This window comes from Osmia lignaria, chromosome 8 (genome assembly GCF_051020975.1).
Source record: "Osmia lignaria lignaria isolate PbOS001 chromosome 8, iyOsmLign1, whole genome shotgun sequence".
Taxonomy (NCBI): Eukaryota; Metazoa; Arthropoda; class Insecta; order Hymenoptera; family Megachilidae; genus Osmia; species Osmia lignaria.
In genome coordinates this window covers 10,375,643-10,393,406 of record NC_135039.1, presented here as the reverse complement: position 1 = coordinate 10,393,406, position 17,764 = coordinate 10,375,643, and the positions used below count along the sequence as shown (strand labels likewise).

Sequence of the window (17,764 nt, the reverse complement as noted above, 5' to 3'; positions counted from 1 at the left end):
TTATCCTATGTACTGATGATGTGTGTATATCGCAGTTCACCAGAGTCCATAACTGCGACGCGCAGGTTGGACGATGGTGGGGGAACGCAACGATCTCTCTGCTAATCGCTTTTCACTTCGTTTGGGAGTATCGCCAATTAGGGCGAAGATGCGCACTGGAGAAGCGCGAAGAACGAAAACTGGTCTTTTCGCAGTTATGGACTCTGGTGAACTGCGGTATACATGGGTACATTGACGATTTCCCAACCTTTTTTATGGCATGCCCCACTTAAGCGTTTCTAAAGTTCTTATGCCCCCTATGTAACGTAAACATAATTTTCAATATTCAAAAATTGAATTGTTCACTGAAAAAACTTAAATGATAGGTATTAGGAAGAAATCACTAGGAAATTGTTGAGGAAACAGTAAGTAAATTTTCAAAATATATAATAAAGAACTGAAATTCAAGTACGAAATAATTTTAATGAAAGATTTTTCTATATTATTTTAATTATGAGTAATTATGGACGTTTACCCAGTTCGAGTAGCGACTGAAAGTTGAGGGACGTCATACGGTTAACTTAAACTCTGGACGAGTCCATTTTCGAATTGCCCCCCTGTGGAGCCTGGGCCCCACGTTGGAAAACATTGCTTTAGAATGATAAACTAACCTTAGGAATTCGGAGTACAATATCGGGACATATTATTTTTAAAAAAACTAACTTTAGACATTCGATTTGTAGAAATATTCTTCCCTTGGTTATGTTATATTACAAAAAATGTATATATATATAATATTTGGCTGAAGGAGTTAGGTCATTCATACATTTCTTAGATCATACGTGCAGTATCGTATTTTATACTTTGTCTGTAACGTACATAATATTCAGAGCTATCGTAACATCCGTGGATCATCATTTAGGCGCATGTGAAAAGTGACGTAGAATAGCATGCCGTTAGTTGGATGCGATAACTGTGGTGGCGCTTAAATCAGTTTCTGTTCCTAATTTTCGAAGAAACATTGACTGTTTTACCGACGCGTAATTCGAAGTTCGGCCTCCACCACCGACAGTATCTCGTCGGTGCCTCCACGCTAGCGACCTAATTTTCGATGAAACGTTCACTGTTTTACCGACGCGGAATTCGAAGTTGGACCTTCACGCATTTAATGAAAAATTGCAATAGCAATGATTTCAAGACGTTGTGTTAAACTGTTTCAGTTAGAAAACTGTTCACGGTAAATTTAAAAGTTAATTTTTTGGGAAAATAATTCAATTATTAGTTGCTATAGGTGCGCTACCTTCACGTATAAAGTTGAGTTCCTCACCTATGTACATATTTAAACTTCATGGTTAATCGATACGTAGAACGTAGGAGCAAAGTTGATAAACTTACGGAAAAAGTTTTTAATTTCTGTACAAAGTCCTCAAGCAAGAAATTGTGTTATTATTACAGTAAGGAACACGGAAAGACTACAAAAATTATTATAGAAACGTTCCCTGTTTAAGATGGGTATACCAAAGTTTTATCGCTATATCAGTGAAAGATATCCTTGTCTCAATGAAACGTTAAAGGATTACCAGGTGATTGAAAAAATAAACAAATATACTTGCGTGAAAATTGTTTCAAATTTCTGTGCAATTCTTTAAACAACTTCTTAGTTATCAAATTTTGTTTACATGCTTTGTTGTTATATAAATGATATTCTTTGTTACACTGTAAGAATGTATAGAGTTTAGTGTAACTTAAATTTCTTTAGCATACAATTCTTTTCAGCTATTATTGCAAAGAATAATACAAATTATATCATTGTTTTCAGATACCTGAATTTGATAATTTGTATTTAGATGTGAATGGTATCATACACGGTTGTTCTCATCCAAACGATAGCGATGTTTCCTTTCGCATCTCAGAACATGTGATATTTGAGAATATATTTCGTTATATCGAATTATTATTTCGCATGATTCAACCTCGGAAGCTGTTTTTTATAGCAATCGATGGTGTAGCCCCAAGAGCAAAAATTAATCAACAGAGGGGCAGACGTTTCAGATCTGCGAAAGATGCAGAAATTCTAGAAGCTAAAGCTAGAGCTCAGGGCATAGAGATACCTAAAGAGGAAAGATTCGATTCGAATGCTATAACTCCAGGGACAGAATTTATGGACAAAGTCAATAAACACTTAAGGTACTTGGTCACGTACAAAATTTCCACTGACAAACAATGGCAAAAGTGCAAAGTTATATTGAGTGGATCCGAGGTAATAAACTTTAATATGCAGCTAAAATCCTATAGCGAGATGTATAAAGAAATAAAAAATGTTTCAGGTTCCCGGAGAAGGAGAACACAAGATAATGGACTATATTCGTTACATGAAAGCACAACCAGATTATGATATACACACTAAACATTGTTTATACGGTTTAGATGCGGATTTAATAATGTTAGGCTTATGTACTCATGAAATACATTTTACATTATTGAGAGAAGAAATAGTATATGGTAAAAAACAAACAAAACTTTTAACTCCGGAGGAGACAAAGTTCTGTCTCTTTCATTTATCACTTTTGAGAGAGTATATAAATCATGAGTTCTCTTCAATGAGAGAAAAGTTACCTTTTCCTTATGATTTGGAAAAAATAATTGACGATTGGATTTTAATGGGATTCCTTGTGGGAAATGATTTTATTCCAAATTTACCAAATTTAGATATTATGCATGGTGCGCTATCAATATTGTACCAAGTGTACATGGATGTACTGCCAACGCTAGAAGGTCAGTTGATTTATTAAAGATATAATATACATATTATACTTTGTAAATTAGTTAAGATGTAAAATTTGTTTCAGGGTATATAAACGAGGCGGGAACATTGAAATTAGATAGATTTGAAAAATTTATGGAAAGACTTAGTTGTTTTGACATATTAAAGTTTTCGGAGCATTATGCAGATCTAAAGTATCTCGAGAGTAAAACGGGAAGACCTCTGACTGAGACTGATAAACCTAATCACAAAAAATCGGAGGGTAATGAACAGAATTTGTCCCCAAAAAAGATGCAAGATAAAGAATTTTGTGCTTTACTTAGAGCTGCAGTCGATATGGTACTTATTCGTGTGTACTTAATAATTAATATTTACATGTACTTTATCTAATACTTTTTAACGTAGTCGTTAGGAAATGAGGATGAACTAGGAGATGACGAGTCCGATAGTGAGACCTATACTATGGAATTTATTCAACATAAGAGGGATTATTACATAAATAAGCTAAAATATGAAGATATAAATGAGTAAGAATATTCTGAAAGTCATATGATCTAACAAGGAGACGCCACCAGGTGCTAACTCGACTTCGAGCTCTAGTGCATTCGAAAGGGGAGGTCGACAGTACAATGAGTTGCAGTGAACTTGTCGCAGTGAAGTTGGCTACAAATTCACTAACGCATTCACGCCGTGTCGGTGAGTGAATGCGTAGCCAACTTCACTGCGACAAGTTCAATGCAACTAGTGTTAAGGGTTTTAGGTGTATGGACGTTACTTTTTGAAAAAATTGCATAAATATCTGTGCATTGTTTCAGCTGTACCATAAATACAATGAATAGTTAAATTTCAGTATGAACCTAAATAGTGTCCGTGCAGCCACTATTTTGTAATCTATGCAAGCTCGGTTCGAGACAGCATTTTGTCAATTTTTTTCTTCTTTTTTTTTTTTAGATGATACTATTCATGAATTGATTTTTTTCATTTTTTGCAGCAAAAAGGTATTATTTTTTTATGTGGTTTTATTATGTTATTTATGTGCAATGGAAGATAACAATAATTTTGTAAAATGGTAAAATTAGAAATACATAAAAATCTATTCTAATATTGCACAATATTTTATATTAATCTAGAAAAATGATAAAATTAGAAACAGCTCAAAATTTATTTTTATAGGTCTAGAAAAATGGTAAAATCATAAAAAAATAATTTTCTTTTGCTGCAAAAAATGAGAGAAATCAATTCATAAATAGAATCATCTAAAAAAGAAAGAAAAAAAATTGCTAAAATGCTGTCTTGAACCGAGCTTGCATAGATTACAAAATAGTGACTGCTCGGGTGTAGCTGAAAACACGCACTGATATTTATGCAATTTTCTCAAAAGGTAGGGCCCATACACCCAAAACCCTTAACATGATTTTTACCGTCGACCTCCCCTTTCGAATGCACTAAAGCTCATTCAAAGTTACCACCTCGTGGCATCTCCTTGTAAGAGATAAATTTTGATAATCGTTATCTACATTTTTCCAATCATATTTCAGGGATTTCCTGCGTTCCCAAGCTGAAGGATATGTTACAGCGCTGCAGTGGAATTTACATTATTACTACAACGGATGTTGTAGTTGGACGTGGTATTACCCGCATCACTATGCACCTTATATTTCAGATATAAAGGATTTTAAGGACTTAAAATTTGAATTCGAATTTGGAGAGCCATTTTTACCGTTTGAACAATTACTAGCTGTATTACCGCCTTATAGTAAAAAGCTGCTGCCCCCAGCGTTTCAATCATTATTGACTGACGAACAATCTCCTATAATTGATTATTACCCTGTGGAGTTTGAAACCGACTTGAATGGTAAAAGACAAGAATGGGAAGCTGTTGTACTTATTCCATTTATAGATTCAACGAGATTACAAGATGCAATGGCGCCTTACTATGTTAAATTAACCCCGGATGAACAAGCAAGGAATAAGCATGGATCAATGTATTGCTATACACATTCGACGCAAAGTATGGGACGTTACGAGGCGGTATCTGAACATTTTCATGATTTCGTTAGTACCGCGAACGTGATGGCTATACATCGCGAGGATATCATTGTCCCGCGAGAAAAATTAGTTAAGGGATTGTGCAATGGTGTACAAGTGGAATTACATTATCCCGGTTTCCCTACACTGCAGTATATAGAGCATACCGCCACTTTGGAAAAGGCTAAGGTGAAGGTGTTTCAACGACAATCGAAGGAAGACAGTATGATCTTGCACATAACACCGCCGGCTGAGTTAGACTTAACAAAAATAGCATCTGAATTGTTAGGTAAAACCGTGTTTGTAAACTGGCCTCACATAACAGAAGCTCAAGTAACAGCCGTTTCAAATTGTGATACAAAGTTAAGCTTAATTAATCCAAAAATGAATTACTTTAGTGAGAATGTGAACAGAGAAGAAATAAAAGGTCCACTGGTTTCACAGTGGAACTTGATAAGAAAACATATCAATGAAACGTAAGTTTATTAATAATCACCTGTAACTATATTTTAATAATTGTTACATTTCCAGGTATATGGGTCGTCTTGGAATAGAAGTTGGAGATATTAATATATTAGTTTATGTACGTTCATTAATAGGCTACAGATATGTAATTAGGCATGGATGGTTATGCCTTGAAAAACAATGGTCAGACACGCAAGCAGCTCATCCTTATCAAACAGTAGTCAAAGATATTTCGGTCCATTCTGCTCCTGCATCACCGTACAAGAATATTGAAAGCGTTTTTGAATCAGGATGTACATTTTTCATGTTAGGACAACCATACTATGGAGCGCGGGGAGAGGTATGATATAAATGTTTCATAACACCTGGAAATGAGGGGTTGCTGGGGTGATTCTGAACAACTTTTTCCTTTACCAAAATGTTGGTAGAAGCTTCGTTTTTGAATTATTAAAGAAAAACACTGGCCGTGAACAAACGCATTGACAAACGCATTCGTTATTCGTGAATAACGAATAATTCAACATCGTTCTTAATTTAAGACCACGTTAACAAAATGCATTTGTTCACGACCGAGCGCGGTTTAGAGCCAACACTCAACTACGAGAGCGTTGGCTCTGAACCGCGCTCGGTCGTGAACAAACGCATTTCGTTAATGTGGAATTAGTCGCACGCTTCCTTCTATACCCACGGTGTGCTAATGCGTTTGTTCACGACCGAGCGCGGTTCAGAGCCAACACTCAACCACGAGAGCGTTGGCTCTGAACCGCGCTCGGTCGTGAACAAACGCATTGGCACCGCGTGGGTATTGAAAGAAGTGTGTGATAAATATTACATTGTCTTAAATTAAGAACAATGTGGAATTAGTCGCACGCTGTGCCAATGCGTTTGTTCACGACCGAGCGCGGTTCAGAGCCAACGCTCCCAAAAATGAGCGCGCGCTCTCATTGGCTAGTGTTTTTCTTTAATAATTCAAAAACGAAGCTTCACCCAACATTTTGGTAAAGGAAAAAGTTGTTCAGAATCACCCCAGGAACCCCCATTTCCCGGTGTTACAGGATTTATGAGACACCCTGTATTGATAAGTTAACTGATATTTTATTTTCAAATAATGTATTATAGGTACTGGATCCTACTGTATATAGAAAGACTGGAAGAGTAACGGTGTTTGTGCTTATAAAGCCAGAACCATCGTTGGAGAAGATAAAACAGGTTCAGGCAGACCTTAGAACAAAATACATGCAGGGAAGTATAGCTGCAAAACGATTAGGAATAAGTAGTTTGCTTTTAAGCAAAATCACTGGGACGATTTATGTTAAAAAGACCCCTGACGAATTCCAACAGGACGACACTAAATATAACATAGGATTAAATTTAAAATTCAACAAAAAGAACGAAGAGGTAATTCAACCGTAAAATAATTGATGATAGAAATATTAATTGATAATCTTATGTATTGTTATAGATACCTGGTTACACTAGAAAAGAGAATGGTCAATGGTTGTATAGTTCCAAAGTGATTGATTTAATTCGTATGTACATGGTAAAGTGTCCTGACTTATTCGAACGATTAGCGCAGAATATAAATAATGATTTCTTTTTAGAAGAGAAATTATTTAACAAAGAGTAAGTGTTGATTTAATCAATATTATTAGGTGTACAAATTAATTCGGTGCCTTTTCTTTTTTTAATTTAATTGAATTTATTATTATCGATATCATATTCTCGCGCCATTTTTAAAATTCACAAAAGCGCGGGTAAAGTATTCGAATTTAAAATAGTAACTAAGAAAGTGTAATATTAAAGGTACCAAATTAATTTGTACACTTAATCAATTATAATATATTAATTTTGTTAATTTTTTAAATACAGCACGTGCGAAATGAACGATATAATGGCATGGTTGAAGGAACAGCTTCAAGGAGTAGAAAACCGTGCCTGTGGGGTGGAAGCATTGGATCCATCCATAGTGAAAACTATCGAGGAAACGATAGATCCCTTTCTTAAGGCACAGAAAAACATTAAACATAAACCTGTAGTGATGAACGTGAAACCGCATTTACTTTTTAAACCTGACTTACATTTACGTAAAATTCCACCCGATCCAAAGGCAGAGACATTTTTATTGGATCGAATTTGTTGCATTAAAGAGAATTTCACTGTTCCTCTTGGTTACAAGGGTACCGTGATTGGAATACAAAAGATGGAGAATTTTATTGATACAATGTACGATGTTGTCTTTGATAAAATATTTAAAGGTGAATATAAATTCGTTGCCTTTTTTTTTTTTACTTTTTCAATATAAAATTCAGGTAATCAAATGTCTACTGTTTTTGCAACGTTAAGATGGACTTAGTATAAGTGGATGTACAGAAGGTCGGGGGTATCGCTTAGCGCCAACTGATTTCATAAATATTAGCTACGGTGAAAGAATGAAGCATAGTAAAGCCGGAACACCGGAAGTGAACACAGAATCTATAGATTCATCGAATCACGCACCCAGCCAAGCAGCTCAATCCTGCGCAAACGCGAGCGCTTTTGCATCCTACGAGAAACAAACTAATTTGTCATCGACGTCGCCGAAGATACCGTCAACAATGAAGCCAACGTCCGAGTTTCAAGCTTTATGGAATGAATTACACAAGAAACAGGTAAGCATTACATCCACACAACTCATCATGTACGTGTACATAGAAAAAAAGCAACTGTATTTAATTTATTACAAGCCAAACATAACTCCTCCACAAGCCCCAATGGATCCGAAGGTAAAACAGGTCAATAAAGGTTTCCCGGACAGGACTGTAAGTATCATTGCCATCGTTTCCTTCATTCGATCACCTGTATATTTCCCAATGATTCTTTTATTGTTTGGGATAGGCATTTGTTATAATTATCATATTTTAGCCACACGATCCTAGCGAATTCTTGAAGGCAATGTTAAAAATCTCTGATGGGAATACACAGCAAAGTACACAACAGAATACACAGTGTAGGATACCAAAACCACCCTTGAAAAATACTGCCATACAAGTAGAGAATAAAACGTTAGATACACCTCCGTTAGTGCAACAATTATTTGATGTAAGTATTTCAATCATTAATATTATGAATCATTAAATTGTTGTAATGTAAATTTCATTTTTAGCATGCACGACAAACTGAGAGAATAGAAGATGGAAAATCATCGATTTGGTATTGTCTACAATTAGTGGAATATTATCAGTTTAGGAGAGAAGGGATGCCACGATATACGTATTTGACAGATAAAGATACTAATTTCATTCGTGCACATATTCGTTTACCAGATGGTAGAGTATTCGTTGGAGATCTTTGTGCGGATCATGGTGAAGCAGCAGGGAATGTTGCAAGGAAAGTTTATGAGGTATTGAATTCTTCTTTTTTTTTAATTTTATTTTAAGCATATTACATTATTCTGTTTAAACATATTTATTTTCTATTAGGAATTAAAAGTGGTTAATGTGCTGGGCAAATCTCCACGTCTACCCATTCCACACCCCTTTGGTCCTGGTAGACAAAATATCAGTTGGTTACCAAATGTACTAATGCCACCGATGGTACCCACCCCTGATTACTCTACAGAATCACGACTTCCACCGTACTTTCGTAAATCGACTCCAAAACCACAGCACAATCAGGTTTATCAACAGGCAGTACCAAAGCAAATGAATCAATATAATAAACATCATCAGCCTCAATCAAAATTAAATCATAATGAAGTGAAGACTGAAATAAAAGATCCCAGATCGTTCGTTCCTCTCCAAGCTCAAAAGAAAAGTAGAAACATCGCCAACAAGCAAACTGATAATAAGGATGCGAATAAATGTGCCAAAGACAATCCTCAGTCAGTGATGCAACAACAGAAAAAAGAACTACCGACAAAGGTATGTCACAGCAGTGTCTTATTCAACTATTAGGTGTACAAATTAATTCGGTGCCTTTTCTTTTTTTAATTAATGGCTTATTTTTAAGAAATTGTAGTAACTACAATTATCGAAATCATATTCTCGCGCCATTTTTAAAATTCACAAAAGCGCGGGAAAAGTATTCGAATTTAAAATAGTAACTAAGAAAGTGTAACATTAAAGGTACCGAATTAATTTGTACACCTAATACAATTTCTAGTTGAAGTTTAATAATAAAAATATATTATTTCAGACGACGAAAGTTGAAGTGACGACCACTATTATCCCTAGTGAGAAAAAGGAACAAGCACAAAGTAATTTGCATAAAGTACAAAATACACAAAATGTAATAAAGCCTAAAAAATCGCGAGTCGCCGCCAAAATTTTTACACCGTCAAAAATACAAGAAAATCACAGTAATGATACCACTTAAAACGAAGGAGCATATGTGATGTGTAACGACATATGTAAAAAATGTAAAACCACGTTTATTTTTTTTTTTCTTGTTTTTTATATTTTTTAACGAAAGATCGCGTATGAAAAATCTATACGCAATGACCTAACCTAACATCACAAAACTTCAATGAAACTTGAAATATCATAGTGTATATAATACTCACTTGTAAGTATTTTTATTTTAGATCCTTTTGTTTATATAACAATATTGGCTCTATAAAGTGAAAATGACTTTAAAAAATAGAATGAAATAAGAATAAACTGATGTTTATACAGACGTTTCAACGTTGCATGAAAAATAAGGCAGTATTGTATAACAGATCACACAAGAATCATTGTTAATTATTTTAGTATGTTGATTACAAGCAGCTGTGAAATGTAAACATTTAATTTAGATCTATTGTTTTGATTTATATACAAAGAGATGTACTGCACGGATCATGTAAAGAAAAAAAAGAAAAAAAAATGAATTTTGATCGCTGTAAGAAAAAATGAACATGTTGTATCTGCAAATGTTCAAAAACGTGTCGATGACCATTGAAATAGATTAAAAAGACGGTGTATTATGTAATATAAGTCTGTTTATCTTCTTTCACTTTTATCCATGTTTTTATTACATTAAGTTCTTTTTAGTTAAAATTATCTATTACTTAGGACATGAACATTACGCTTGCGGGAGAAGATATCTTACACAGAACGGATTGTGTTTTCATTATACAGAGAAAATTTCATAATAGAGACCTTTATTATTTGCCTTTCGTTACCTTTGCTTATTGCTTGCACGTCGTTATATGTAATTTGTTTGCCGAGGCTAAATTCTGAAGGCTGAAATCTTTCAACAAGTCACTCATTCGTTTGTTAATTCGTTCGCGTAAAACATTTCGTACAAAGGCTTCCTTTTGCGGCTGCGAAACGGAAAATAATGCCGAATGTTTGTCAAAAGCAATTCGAAGCCATTGCGCTGTCCATTCCAGGCAGGTTTTATTTAAAGCTAATAGAACTTCTGCATGAGGTTCTAGGTTGTTTCTCGGTACCTCTCCACCTGTCGTTACAACATGTATTTGCTTAAAACTAATTCAAACACTTGTAAACAAGTCTAAGTATCTTGTACATACCTATACACTGCAAAATTACAGAAACCAGTTGTTGACCAATTGGTTGAATAAACGTTTGCAAATGTGGACTCTGCATGATGGCATGGGTAAGGAAGTTTCCAGCTGCTTTAACTGTCCCTGTTTCTGGAAGCGTTAAACAGTCGATTCCTGCAATAAATTTTCATTTGATTATTAGGACTACGTAGAAGGAAAGACACTGATTTGGGAAATTACCCAAGTGTTACGCTCACTTATTAATGAAACTTTGCCACCTTGTACAGCTCGTCAAGCTGAACACGCATATACCCCATTTTGGGGGCAGACGGCTAATTGTTTAAAAGATATTAACAATTGAAGTTAGTTACCCTTTACATTGAGAAGTATGACAAACTCATACACACAAACGGTCAATCACTAACCTAAAGATCCACGGTTCAAATCCTTGGTTCCCATCTTTTTTTCTCTTTTTTTTAAATAATAATTTCTCTTTTTGAATAACTAAAATTCTATAAAAATTGCAGTGTATGTAATTAATTATTAATAAATGCAATGATTATAGCACAGCTATAATAGTTATTCAAAAAGAGACAAATTATCTAAAAAAAAAAACTTTTGGGAACCAAGGACTTGAACCGTGGACCTTCAGAATGCGAGTCATGGATCCGCTCCGCGGTTAAACACATGGCTCACAATCTAAAGGTCAAGGGTTCAAATCCTTGGTTCTCATTTTATTTTATTTTTTTTTTTTTTAATGATAATTTCTCTTTTTGAATACTTAAAATTCTATATAATTCTAAATTAAAATTCTATATTCCATTTTGAAGAACTTAAATTCTATAAAAATTGCAGTATATGTAATTAATTATTAATAAATGCAATGATTATGGCACAGTAGTTATTCAAAAAAAGACAAATCATCATTAAAATAAAAAAAAATGTTAGGAACCAAGGATTTGAACCGTGGATCTCTAGATTGCAAGTTGTATGTGTGAGTTTGTCATACTTCAGAATGTACCTCTACAAGGTGGCAAAGTTTCATTAATAACTAAGCATAATACTTAGTTCCCTTCTTGAGACTTACCACACTGTAACATATCAGGAATCTGATCAGGAATTTTCAATAACATGCCGGTATTCTTTTTACAAATTTGGGCTAACAATCCAAGGTAAGCTTCCATCAGTTCCGCCCAGTCAGATAAATTGCCGCGAACGGATCTGCAAGCTCTCACGCCGCTCAACGTTATAGAGCTTAATTCCGCGAATACTGGTCCTATCACGTTATCCGGATCTCGACCGAACAACAGCACAAGCTGTCGTAGAAGATCCAACGCGGTAGGATGAGGCCAAGTTTTATAGGAAGTTCTCAAGATGGTTAGAAGCGGCCTAGCATCGACCCCAGGATGTAATAAGGAGGTTAAAGACTTTTGTGCACAAATGTACATCTCTTCTAACGTGAAGTTGTCTTGGCCCCATTCGGGATGAGCAACGATTTGACTAAATATTGGCAGTAAACCGTCTAACACAGCCTTTCCAATAGATCCCTCCAACGTGGAGAAGAACATGGTAACCATTTTCAATTGATTAATCACAGCACCTCGTGCCACGAAGCAAGGTTGCTTCAACAATTCTCGTATCTTAATAATACACATGCCTAACGTCGCGTCGAGATGAGCCAATTGCTCGTCGACGGTGGGCAAGGTATTTAATAATTTACCAGCCGCGTACATCATCCGCAGCCCTTCCGCGCATCCCGGTGTCACGTTTGGAAGCGTTTGTTCAATAGTGTTCAGAACAGTGCCCGCGAAAGGCGTCAATTGTTGTCCGCACTCTCTTGCTAAATCTTTCAAGGCCATGCTGGCAAACGGCGCCGTGACTGAGCCTCTCGTCAGGCCTAAAGTTACAATTCGCAGTACTCTTTCTAACCAGGGGTCTGGATGCTCTCCTATCCATTCAGCGTACGCTCCCATCGTCGAGCATGCACATGCCAATACCTGAAAATGTCGGGGAAGATCTCAGATACCTCTGTTAAAACAATTTTCCACAAAGTGCTTTGTAAAATATTGAAAACCGAAACGTATAATGTTGATTATGCACCGTTTAAATATAAGAGAATTGGTTGTACCTCTCCTGGATATAGATCATACGGAATATGACTAAGGATCAAATCCATCAGTGCAGGAATGTAATGCGATTCCTCTGTACCAACGCTGTCCGCTAGAGCTTCAAAGGCGTGCAACGTTGATTCCACGTCCGTCCATTTATCCGAATTGTCTAACGTTTGACTGAGCCTCTGGCCAAGAAGCACTAACAGATCTTGCCCTAATACTCTGTAACAATAATCTAACGTGTCCGCTACGTCTTGCCTGTAGCGCCTGAACAATTCTCGTTCCTCCGCATCCCCCGCTTCGTTGGGGGACGAAGGGAGCGTGGATTTTCTTAACAATGCCTGTGCTAGCCGCGCGTATACGGGCTTCAGGGTTTGTAAAGCGCGATTCTCGACTGGCTGATCGAGGGTCGACAGATCATCTTGCAGAGCGAACCAGAATCCAAATGGAATACAACTACGTGTTTCGTCTACAGGATATCTTCCTTCTTGTTCTGAACATTCCAACAGTAATTCGATTAAGGTTTTAGCAGTCCACTTTTGTGTCTCATTTTCTCCTTCCACTAAAGCGTGAAGAAATATTCTACTATGAGCTTCCCCAATGGCGGTGAGAATCTCACAGAAGTATTTTCCACTGTATTGTCTTGCCATCGTTACCAGACTCTGCGCCCATTCCCACAATGTTTGCGGTCTCTTTTTCAGTTCATAATGGGTCACTATTATGTTCAAGCATTCCTGAACAACTTCCCAACCTTTCACGGTTTCCTCACCGCACAATTCCCTTTAATTTAATATGAAAAATGTATATGTGAAATGTAAGGAATATGCTGATTAGATTAAAATGAATTGTGTACCTGCTCGGTGCATAATAAGCTGCAGCTATCAGCAAATGAGGATATATCAGTCCTGTCGGTTCCAAAGGAAGTTGACCAACCTTTTGCCAACATAATGTACATTCCAATGCCAACAAATGTAACTCATGATCGCAATCTTGGGAATTAGGGTTGCACATTGAAAAAACTTGTTGCAAAAGCCAGGCTGTTTTGCACCAACCGTTAAATAAAAATTCATATAATTTGGGTTTCCTTACTTCGTATCTTCTTTCAATCTGATTCAATAGTCAAAATTATTTACTAATATTGAATACCTAAGTTGTATAATTTATAAGTACTTTACCTCTGCCGGTAACACAGAAAGCGTGAGTAAAAGTAATTCCAACATGGGAAAAGAATCGTACGATAACATTCCCATTAATTCGTCTACAATATTTTTATCCTTTCCTTCATTTTCAAGCGCTGTAGTGTTTGCTACAAAACAAGCTAACTGAAATCACAGAATTACTTAATTAACTAATACACGTTATAGAACATAACCGAATAAAAATACTTTACCGCTTGGCAAAGTTTTGATAGGACAACTTTCGGGGTGTTTGGTTGTTTCATAAAATTAAGTAAACGTTCTTGGAGGGCGGGATATTCATTCTTAGGTACTTCGTTCCATTGTTTAGAAATTTTAGCATGCAACGTGGTAGCTCCATAGAATTGCGCTTCCATTGACTATAACCAAGATTGATGTTGTTACTTCCAAGAAAGTCTTGTTGATATATAATTGAAATAAAGCAGTCTGCGTACCTTAGAAGAGTCAAGAAGCTCCCAGACAAAAGTCCAGGCTTCTGGTGAGGTTTGAACCCGAAGAAGCCATGAATGTACCTCATTATTTCCTTCTGCATAAAACTGTTTCACAGCTTGATCAATTACAGTTGCATAATCCATTGCAAATTATTGGTTCTTATCATAAACAACCTTATGATCAGTATTATTAAATTTACACCTATAAAGATTTCATTGCCAACAAAAAATCAGTTCCATCGTTTGTCCTCCAATTTTATCTTTACTTCGTTTCACTGATCGTATGGCAAATATCTGTCCTAACATTTTCTTTGTAAATCATTTGAAGTTCGGAATTTCCAAAATTTTGTACACGGAAACACTTAATCCCTGTTTACACGGCCCTTTTCGGCCGCCTTGGAAATCTTCTGAGTTGCGCAAACGACATCTTTTCTGAGACCTATACTTGCATCGCTTATTATAATTTTATCTTCATCGTATCTCTAAGAATAAATGGATAATTTTAGCTTAGTTGACAATTATCAACGATAAAAACGACTGCAATTGATATTTTGTATATTTCAAAAATGTATATTTTCCTTCTACTATCAGTCAGGGCCGGCCCTGGGCCTAGGCAAATAGGCGACCGCCAAGGGCCCCCCAAGGTCCAGGGCCGCCATAAGACGATTTTACGTCTAAGAATGCAAGAAGAGTAATGTTTTCTTGAATATTAATTGATGTAAATGCAAATCTAAATTAGTTATACAAGCCTTAATGTTAATTTTATAAATTTTATTTCAGGTACTTTTTTGTATCATATGTGTGAACGGGCCCTTTTTCGGAGCTCGCCACGGACCCCCGAAATCTCAGGGCCGCCCCTGCTGTCAGTTAATGCAAAAGTCACTATGGAGAATTTACATGTTTTCTTGTGTGAACAGGGACTTAATAAAATAACCTCTTTGTCAGAAAGCACAACAGCTGATTTACTTCTGTGTGTGCATAGAGATGTATGTATAGATGTGTATCCAATACATTGATGCTGCACGTGTTTTGCATCATCTATCATGTAATTCAGGCTTTTTAAATTTAGATTTTAATAATTAGATATAATACATTCAATCATTGGTAACCTTTTATTATTACATATTTCCTTAATTATTGTTTACAATTCAGCAAATGATATATGTGTATATATACTATAATGGATAACTCTGATGACATGTGCAGTAAAGGTACAAATTGAAAATTTTCCTTTTCTACATGTTTGATATGTGATCATAATATTGTTCTACAGTATCTCTTGTGGAACGCAACGTTGAACCTCAAGGGCTTCCATTGAACGATCCTGAGGCTGTGGCTAAAACATCCCAACAGGATCTAGTAGCCTTAGCATTGGAAATACAGAAAGCTGACAGTTTTATTAAAGCTAACGCATGTAGCAAGCTGCAGGTAATCGCAGATCAAATAAAGTCCTTAAAAAAACAGGCTGAGAACATTCTATTAGAAACAGATTGGAATATGAAATTACATCATGTCGCTTGCAATTTTGTGAAACATCCTGGACACGTCTATCATCTATATCAACGAGAAACTGGACAACTCTATTTTTCTATGCTTAGCCCAGAAGTAAGTTGTTACCGTTTGATTTCAATGTTTTTATGTTTGTATACAAATTATTATTTGATATTATAGGAATGGGGCAGTTCGGGACCTTCTCAAATTTACAAAGGCGCGTACAGATTAGAACAAGATCATACATGGACACCTTTACACTTGACCGATAAGAAAAATAGAGAATTAGCCATGTTGGCCAAACTTTTTTCTACTCATCCAACAACCGCTTCTGTCGTTAAAAGCATTGATTTAAACGTCGATACATAAAAATAATATGTAAATATTGTACAGTTCATTTGTTACTAATAAATTTACTTGTTTCAAGTAAATTTGCAATTCAAATTTAAGTTAATATCTATTACGTCATAAAGCTACAGCAGGTAAATATGATCAATTTGCAAAATATTTATAAATGCAGTGTTTCACATTTTTGCAGTAGGATAGAGCAGAGAGCGTTCTTTCTCGAAGCACAAATTCACGACTCTTTGAGAACAAAGGCATGTCCAGTTTTGTATCCTATGAGAAACAAACTAATTTGGGTAAAATTTCACCATCGTTTTGCCATCGACATCACCGAAGATACCGTCAACAATGATGTTAGCAGCCAGTGTCAGCGTTACAGTATGAATTCCACAGAAAAGGGACGAGTACTTACTACATACACACAGGTCATTATGTACACTGACGAGGAGAAGAAACTACCTAAGTGTTACGCTCACTTATTAATGAAACTTTGAAACACGCCTATACTCCATTTTGGGGGCAGACGGTTAATTGTTTAAAAGATTATAACAATTAAAGTTAGGTACTCCGTACATTGAGACGTATGACAAACTCACACATACAAACGGTTAGCTCCACGGTTAAACACATGACTCGCAATCTAAAGGTCCGAAGTTCAAATTCTTGGTTCCCAACATTTTTTTTTAAATGATAATTTGTTCCTTTTTGAATAACTATTACAACTGTGCTATAATCATTGCATTTATTAATAATTTATTACATATACTGCAATTTTTATAGAATTTAAGTTATTCAAAATAGAATATAGAATTTTAGTTTAGAATTATATAGAATTTTAATTATTCAAAAAGAGAGAAAAAAAAAATTGGGAACCAAGGATTTGAACCGATGACCTCAGATTACGAGTTATGTGTTTAACCGCGGAGCGGATCCATGACTCGCAATCTGAAGGTCCACGGTTCAAATCCTTGGTTCCCAACATTTTTTTTTTTATGATAATTTATCTTTTTTTGAATAACTATTACAATTGTGCTATTATCATTGCATTTATTAATAATTAATTACATGTGCTGCAATTTTTATAGAATTTAAGTTATGTTTTCTATCCAGTACGTACATTACCATCCTTACCGCATTCGAAATTTACACGCGTTTATTTGTTATTACACACAATTATTTTTTGCAACTTTAGTTTTCATCTGTTATATACAAATTTGCTGTACATAAATTTATAATCTTCTGCCCTGGGTTCTATTCTTGGCCGCCTACGTCCATACATAACTAGACCTTCATTTGTTTACTGACAATAATGGCTGTAGTAAAGCGAACAAAAGCGAATCGAGGCATCGCACATTATAACGGCGTAAAAAAAAGGTAGTGACAAGTGCAGTTTCATTCTTTATTAATTTATTATTAAAAAATAAAGATTTAATTTTACCATTAGAAGAGGACACAGAAGACAGTGAGGAATCCAAAACAATAGGATAGAA

At 35.5% G+C, this 17,764-nt stretch overlaps 3 protein-coding genes across 8 annotated transcripts; 2 read left to right on the top strand and 1 right to left on the bottom strand.

Annotated features, from left to right (window-relative positions):
- Nucleotides 1-1,314: 1,314 nt before the first annotated feature.
- pcm (5'-3' exoribonuclease pacman) lies at nucleotides 1,315-10,086 on the top strand. Its single transcript, XM_034334316.2, has 16 exons — nucleotides 1,315-1,562; nucleotides 1,799-2,239; nucleotides 2,307-2,754; nucleotides 2,829-3,082; nucleotides 3,149-3,270; nucleotides 4,282-5,247; nucleotides 5,303-5,576; nucleotides 6,356-6,634; nucleotides 6,699-6,859; nucleotides 7,106-7,491; nucleotides 7,580-7,884; nucleotides 7,960-8,034; nucleotides 8,138-8,314; nucleotides 8,379-8,615; nucleotides 8,695-9,135; nucleotides 9,410-10,086. The coding sequence occupies exons 1-16, from the start codon at nucleotides 1,488-1,490 to the stop codon at nucleotides 9,587-9,589; spliced, it is 4,821 nt and encodes a 1,606-aa protein (XP_034190207.2). The 5' UTR covers nucleotides 1,315-1,487; the 3' UTR covers nucleotides 9,590-10,086.
- Nucleotides 10,087-10,240: 154 nt separating this feature from the next.
- On the bottom strand, nucleotides 10,241-16,798 carry cdm (importin-13-like protein cdm). 2 transcript variants are annotated; one of them, XM_034334318.2, is made up of 9 exons: nucleotides 16,687-16,798; nucleotides 14,442-14,920; nucleotides 14,202-14,366; nucleotides 13,987-14,133; nucleotides 13,665-13,918; nucleotides 12,829-13,591; nucleotides 11,788-12,697; nucleotides 10,728-10,874; nucleotides 10,241-10,654 (listed from the first exon to the last, which is right to left on the bottom strand). In XM_034334318.2, the coding sequence occupies exons 2-9, from the start codon at nucleotides 14,580-14,582 to the stop codon at nucleotides 10,383-10,385; spliced, it is 2,799 nt and encodes a 932-aa protein (XP_034190209.1). In that variant the 5' UTR covers nucleotides 14,583-14,920; nucleotides 16,687-16,798; the 3' UTR covers nucleotides 10,241-10,382. The 2 variants fall into 2 exon arrangements, with proteins under 2 accessions (XP_034190209.1, XP_034190210.1); XM_034334319.2 differs by lacking the exons at nucleotides 14,442-14,920; nucleotides 16,687-16,798 and having other exon boundaries at nucleotides 13,987-14,117; nucleotides 14,202-14,338.
- LOC117608752 (uncharacterized protein C1orf50 homolog) lies at nucleotides 15,431-16,688 on the top strand. 5 transcript variants are annotated; one of them, XR_013062659.1, is made up of 4 exons: nucleotides 15,431-15,649; nucleotides 15,712-16,043; nucleotides 16,110-16,411; nucleotides 16,471-16,688. XR_013062659.1 is itself a non-coding variant. In XM_076689857.1 (4 exons), exons 1-3 carry the CDS (start codon nucleotides 15,601-15,603, stop codon nucleotides 16,296-16,298), a joined length of 570 nt encoding a protein of 189 aa, XP_076545972.1. In that variant the 5' UTR covers nucleotides 15,431-15,600; the 3' UTR covers nucleotides 16,299-16,307; nucleotides 16,471-16,688. The 5 variants fall into 5 exon arrangements, 3 of the variants coding, with proteins under 3 accessions (XP_076545972.1, XP_076545971.1, XP_034190211.1); XR_013062658.1 differs by having other exon boundaries at nucleotides 16,468-16,688; XM_076689857.1 differs by having other exon boundaries at nucleotides 16,110-16,307.
- Nucleotides 16,799-17,764: the final 966 nt, after the last annotated feature.

Excerpts from the sequence above, each read along its gene's own strand:
- LOC117608752 (XM_076689857.1), top strand. The coding sequence starts at position 15,601 with ATGTGTATATATACTATAATGGATAACTCTGATGACATGTGCAGTAAA. Across the intron at positions 15,650-15,711 it reads TGATGACATGTGCAGTAAAG|TATCTCTTGTGGAACGCAAC; the intron begins GTACAAATTGAA and ends ATTGTTCTACAG. Across the intron at positions 16,044-16,109 it reads TTTCTATGCTTAGCCCAGAA|GAATGGGGCAGTTCGGGACC; the intron begins GTAAGTTGTTAC and ends TTGATATTATAG.
- cdm (XM_034334318.2), bottom strand. The coding sequence starts at position 14,582 with ATGGATTATGCAACTGTAATTGATCAAGCTGTGAAACAGTTTTATGCA. Across the intron at positions 14,367-14,441 it reads AGCTTCTTGACTCTTCTAAG|TCAATGGAAGCGCAATTCTA; the intron begins GTACGCAGACTG and ends TCTTGGTTATAG. Across the intron at positions 10,655-10,727 it reads TGTAATTTTGCAGTGTATAG|GTGGAGAGGTACCGAGAAAC; the intron begins GTATGTACAAGA and ends TTGTAACGACAG.
- pcm (XM_034334316.2), top strand. The coding sequence starts at position 1,488 with ATGGGTATACCAAAGTTTTATCGCTATATCAGTGAAAGATATCCTTGT. Across the intron at positions 3,271-4,281 it reads AAATATGAAGATATAAATGA|GGATTTCCTGCGTTCCCAAG; the intron begins GTAAGAATATTC and ends ATCATATTTCAG. Across the intron at positions 5,248-5,302 it reads AGAAAACATATCAATGAAAC|GTATATGGGTCGTCTTGGAA; the intron begins GTAAGTTTATTA and ends TTACATTTCCAG.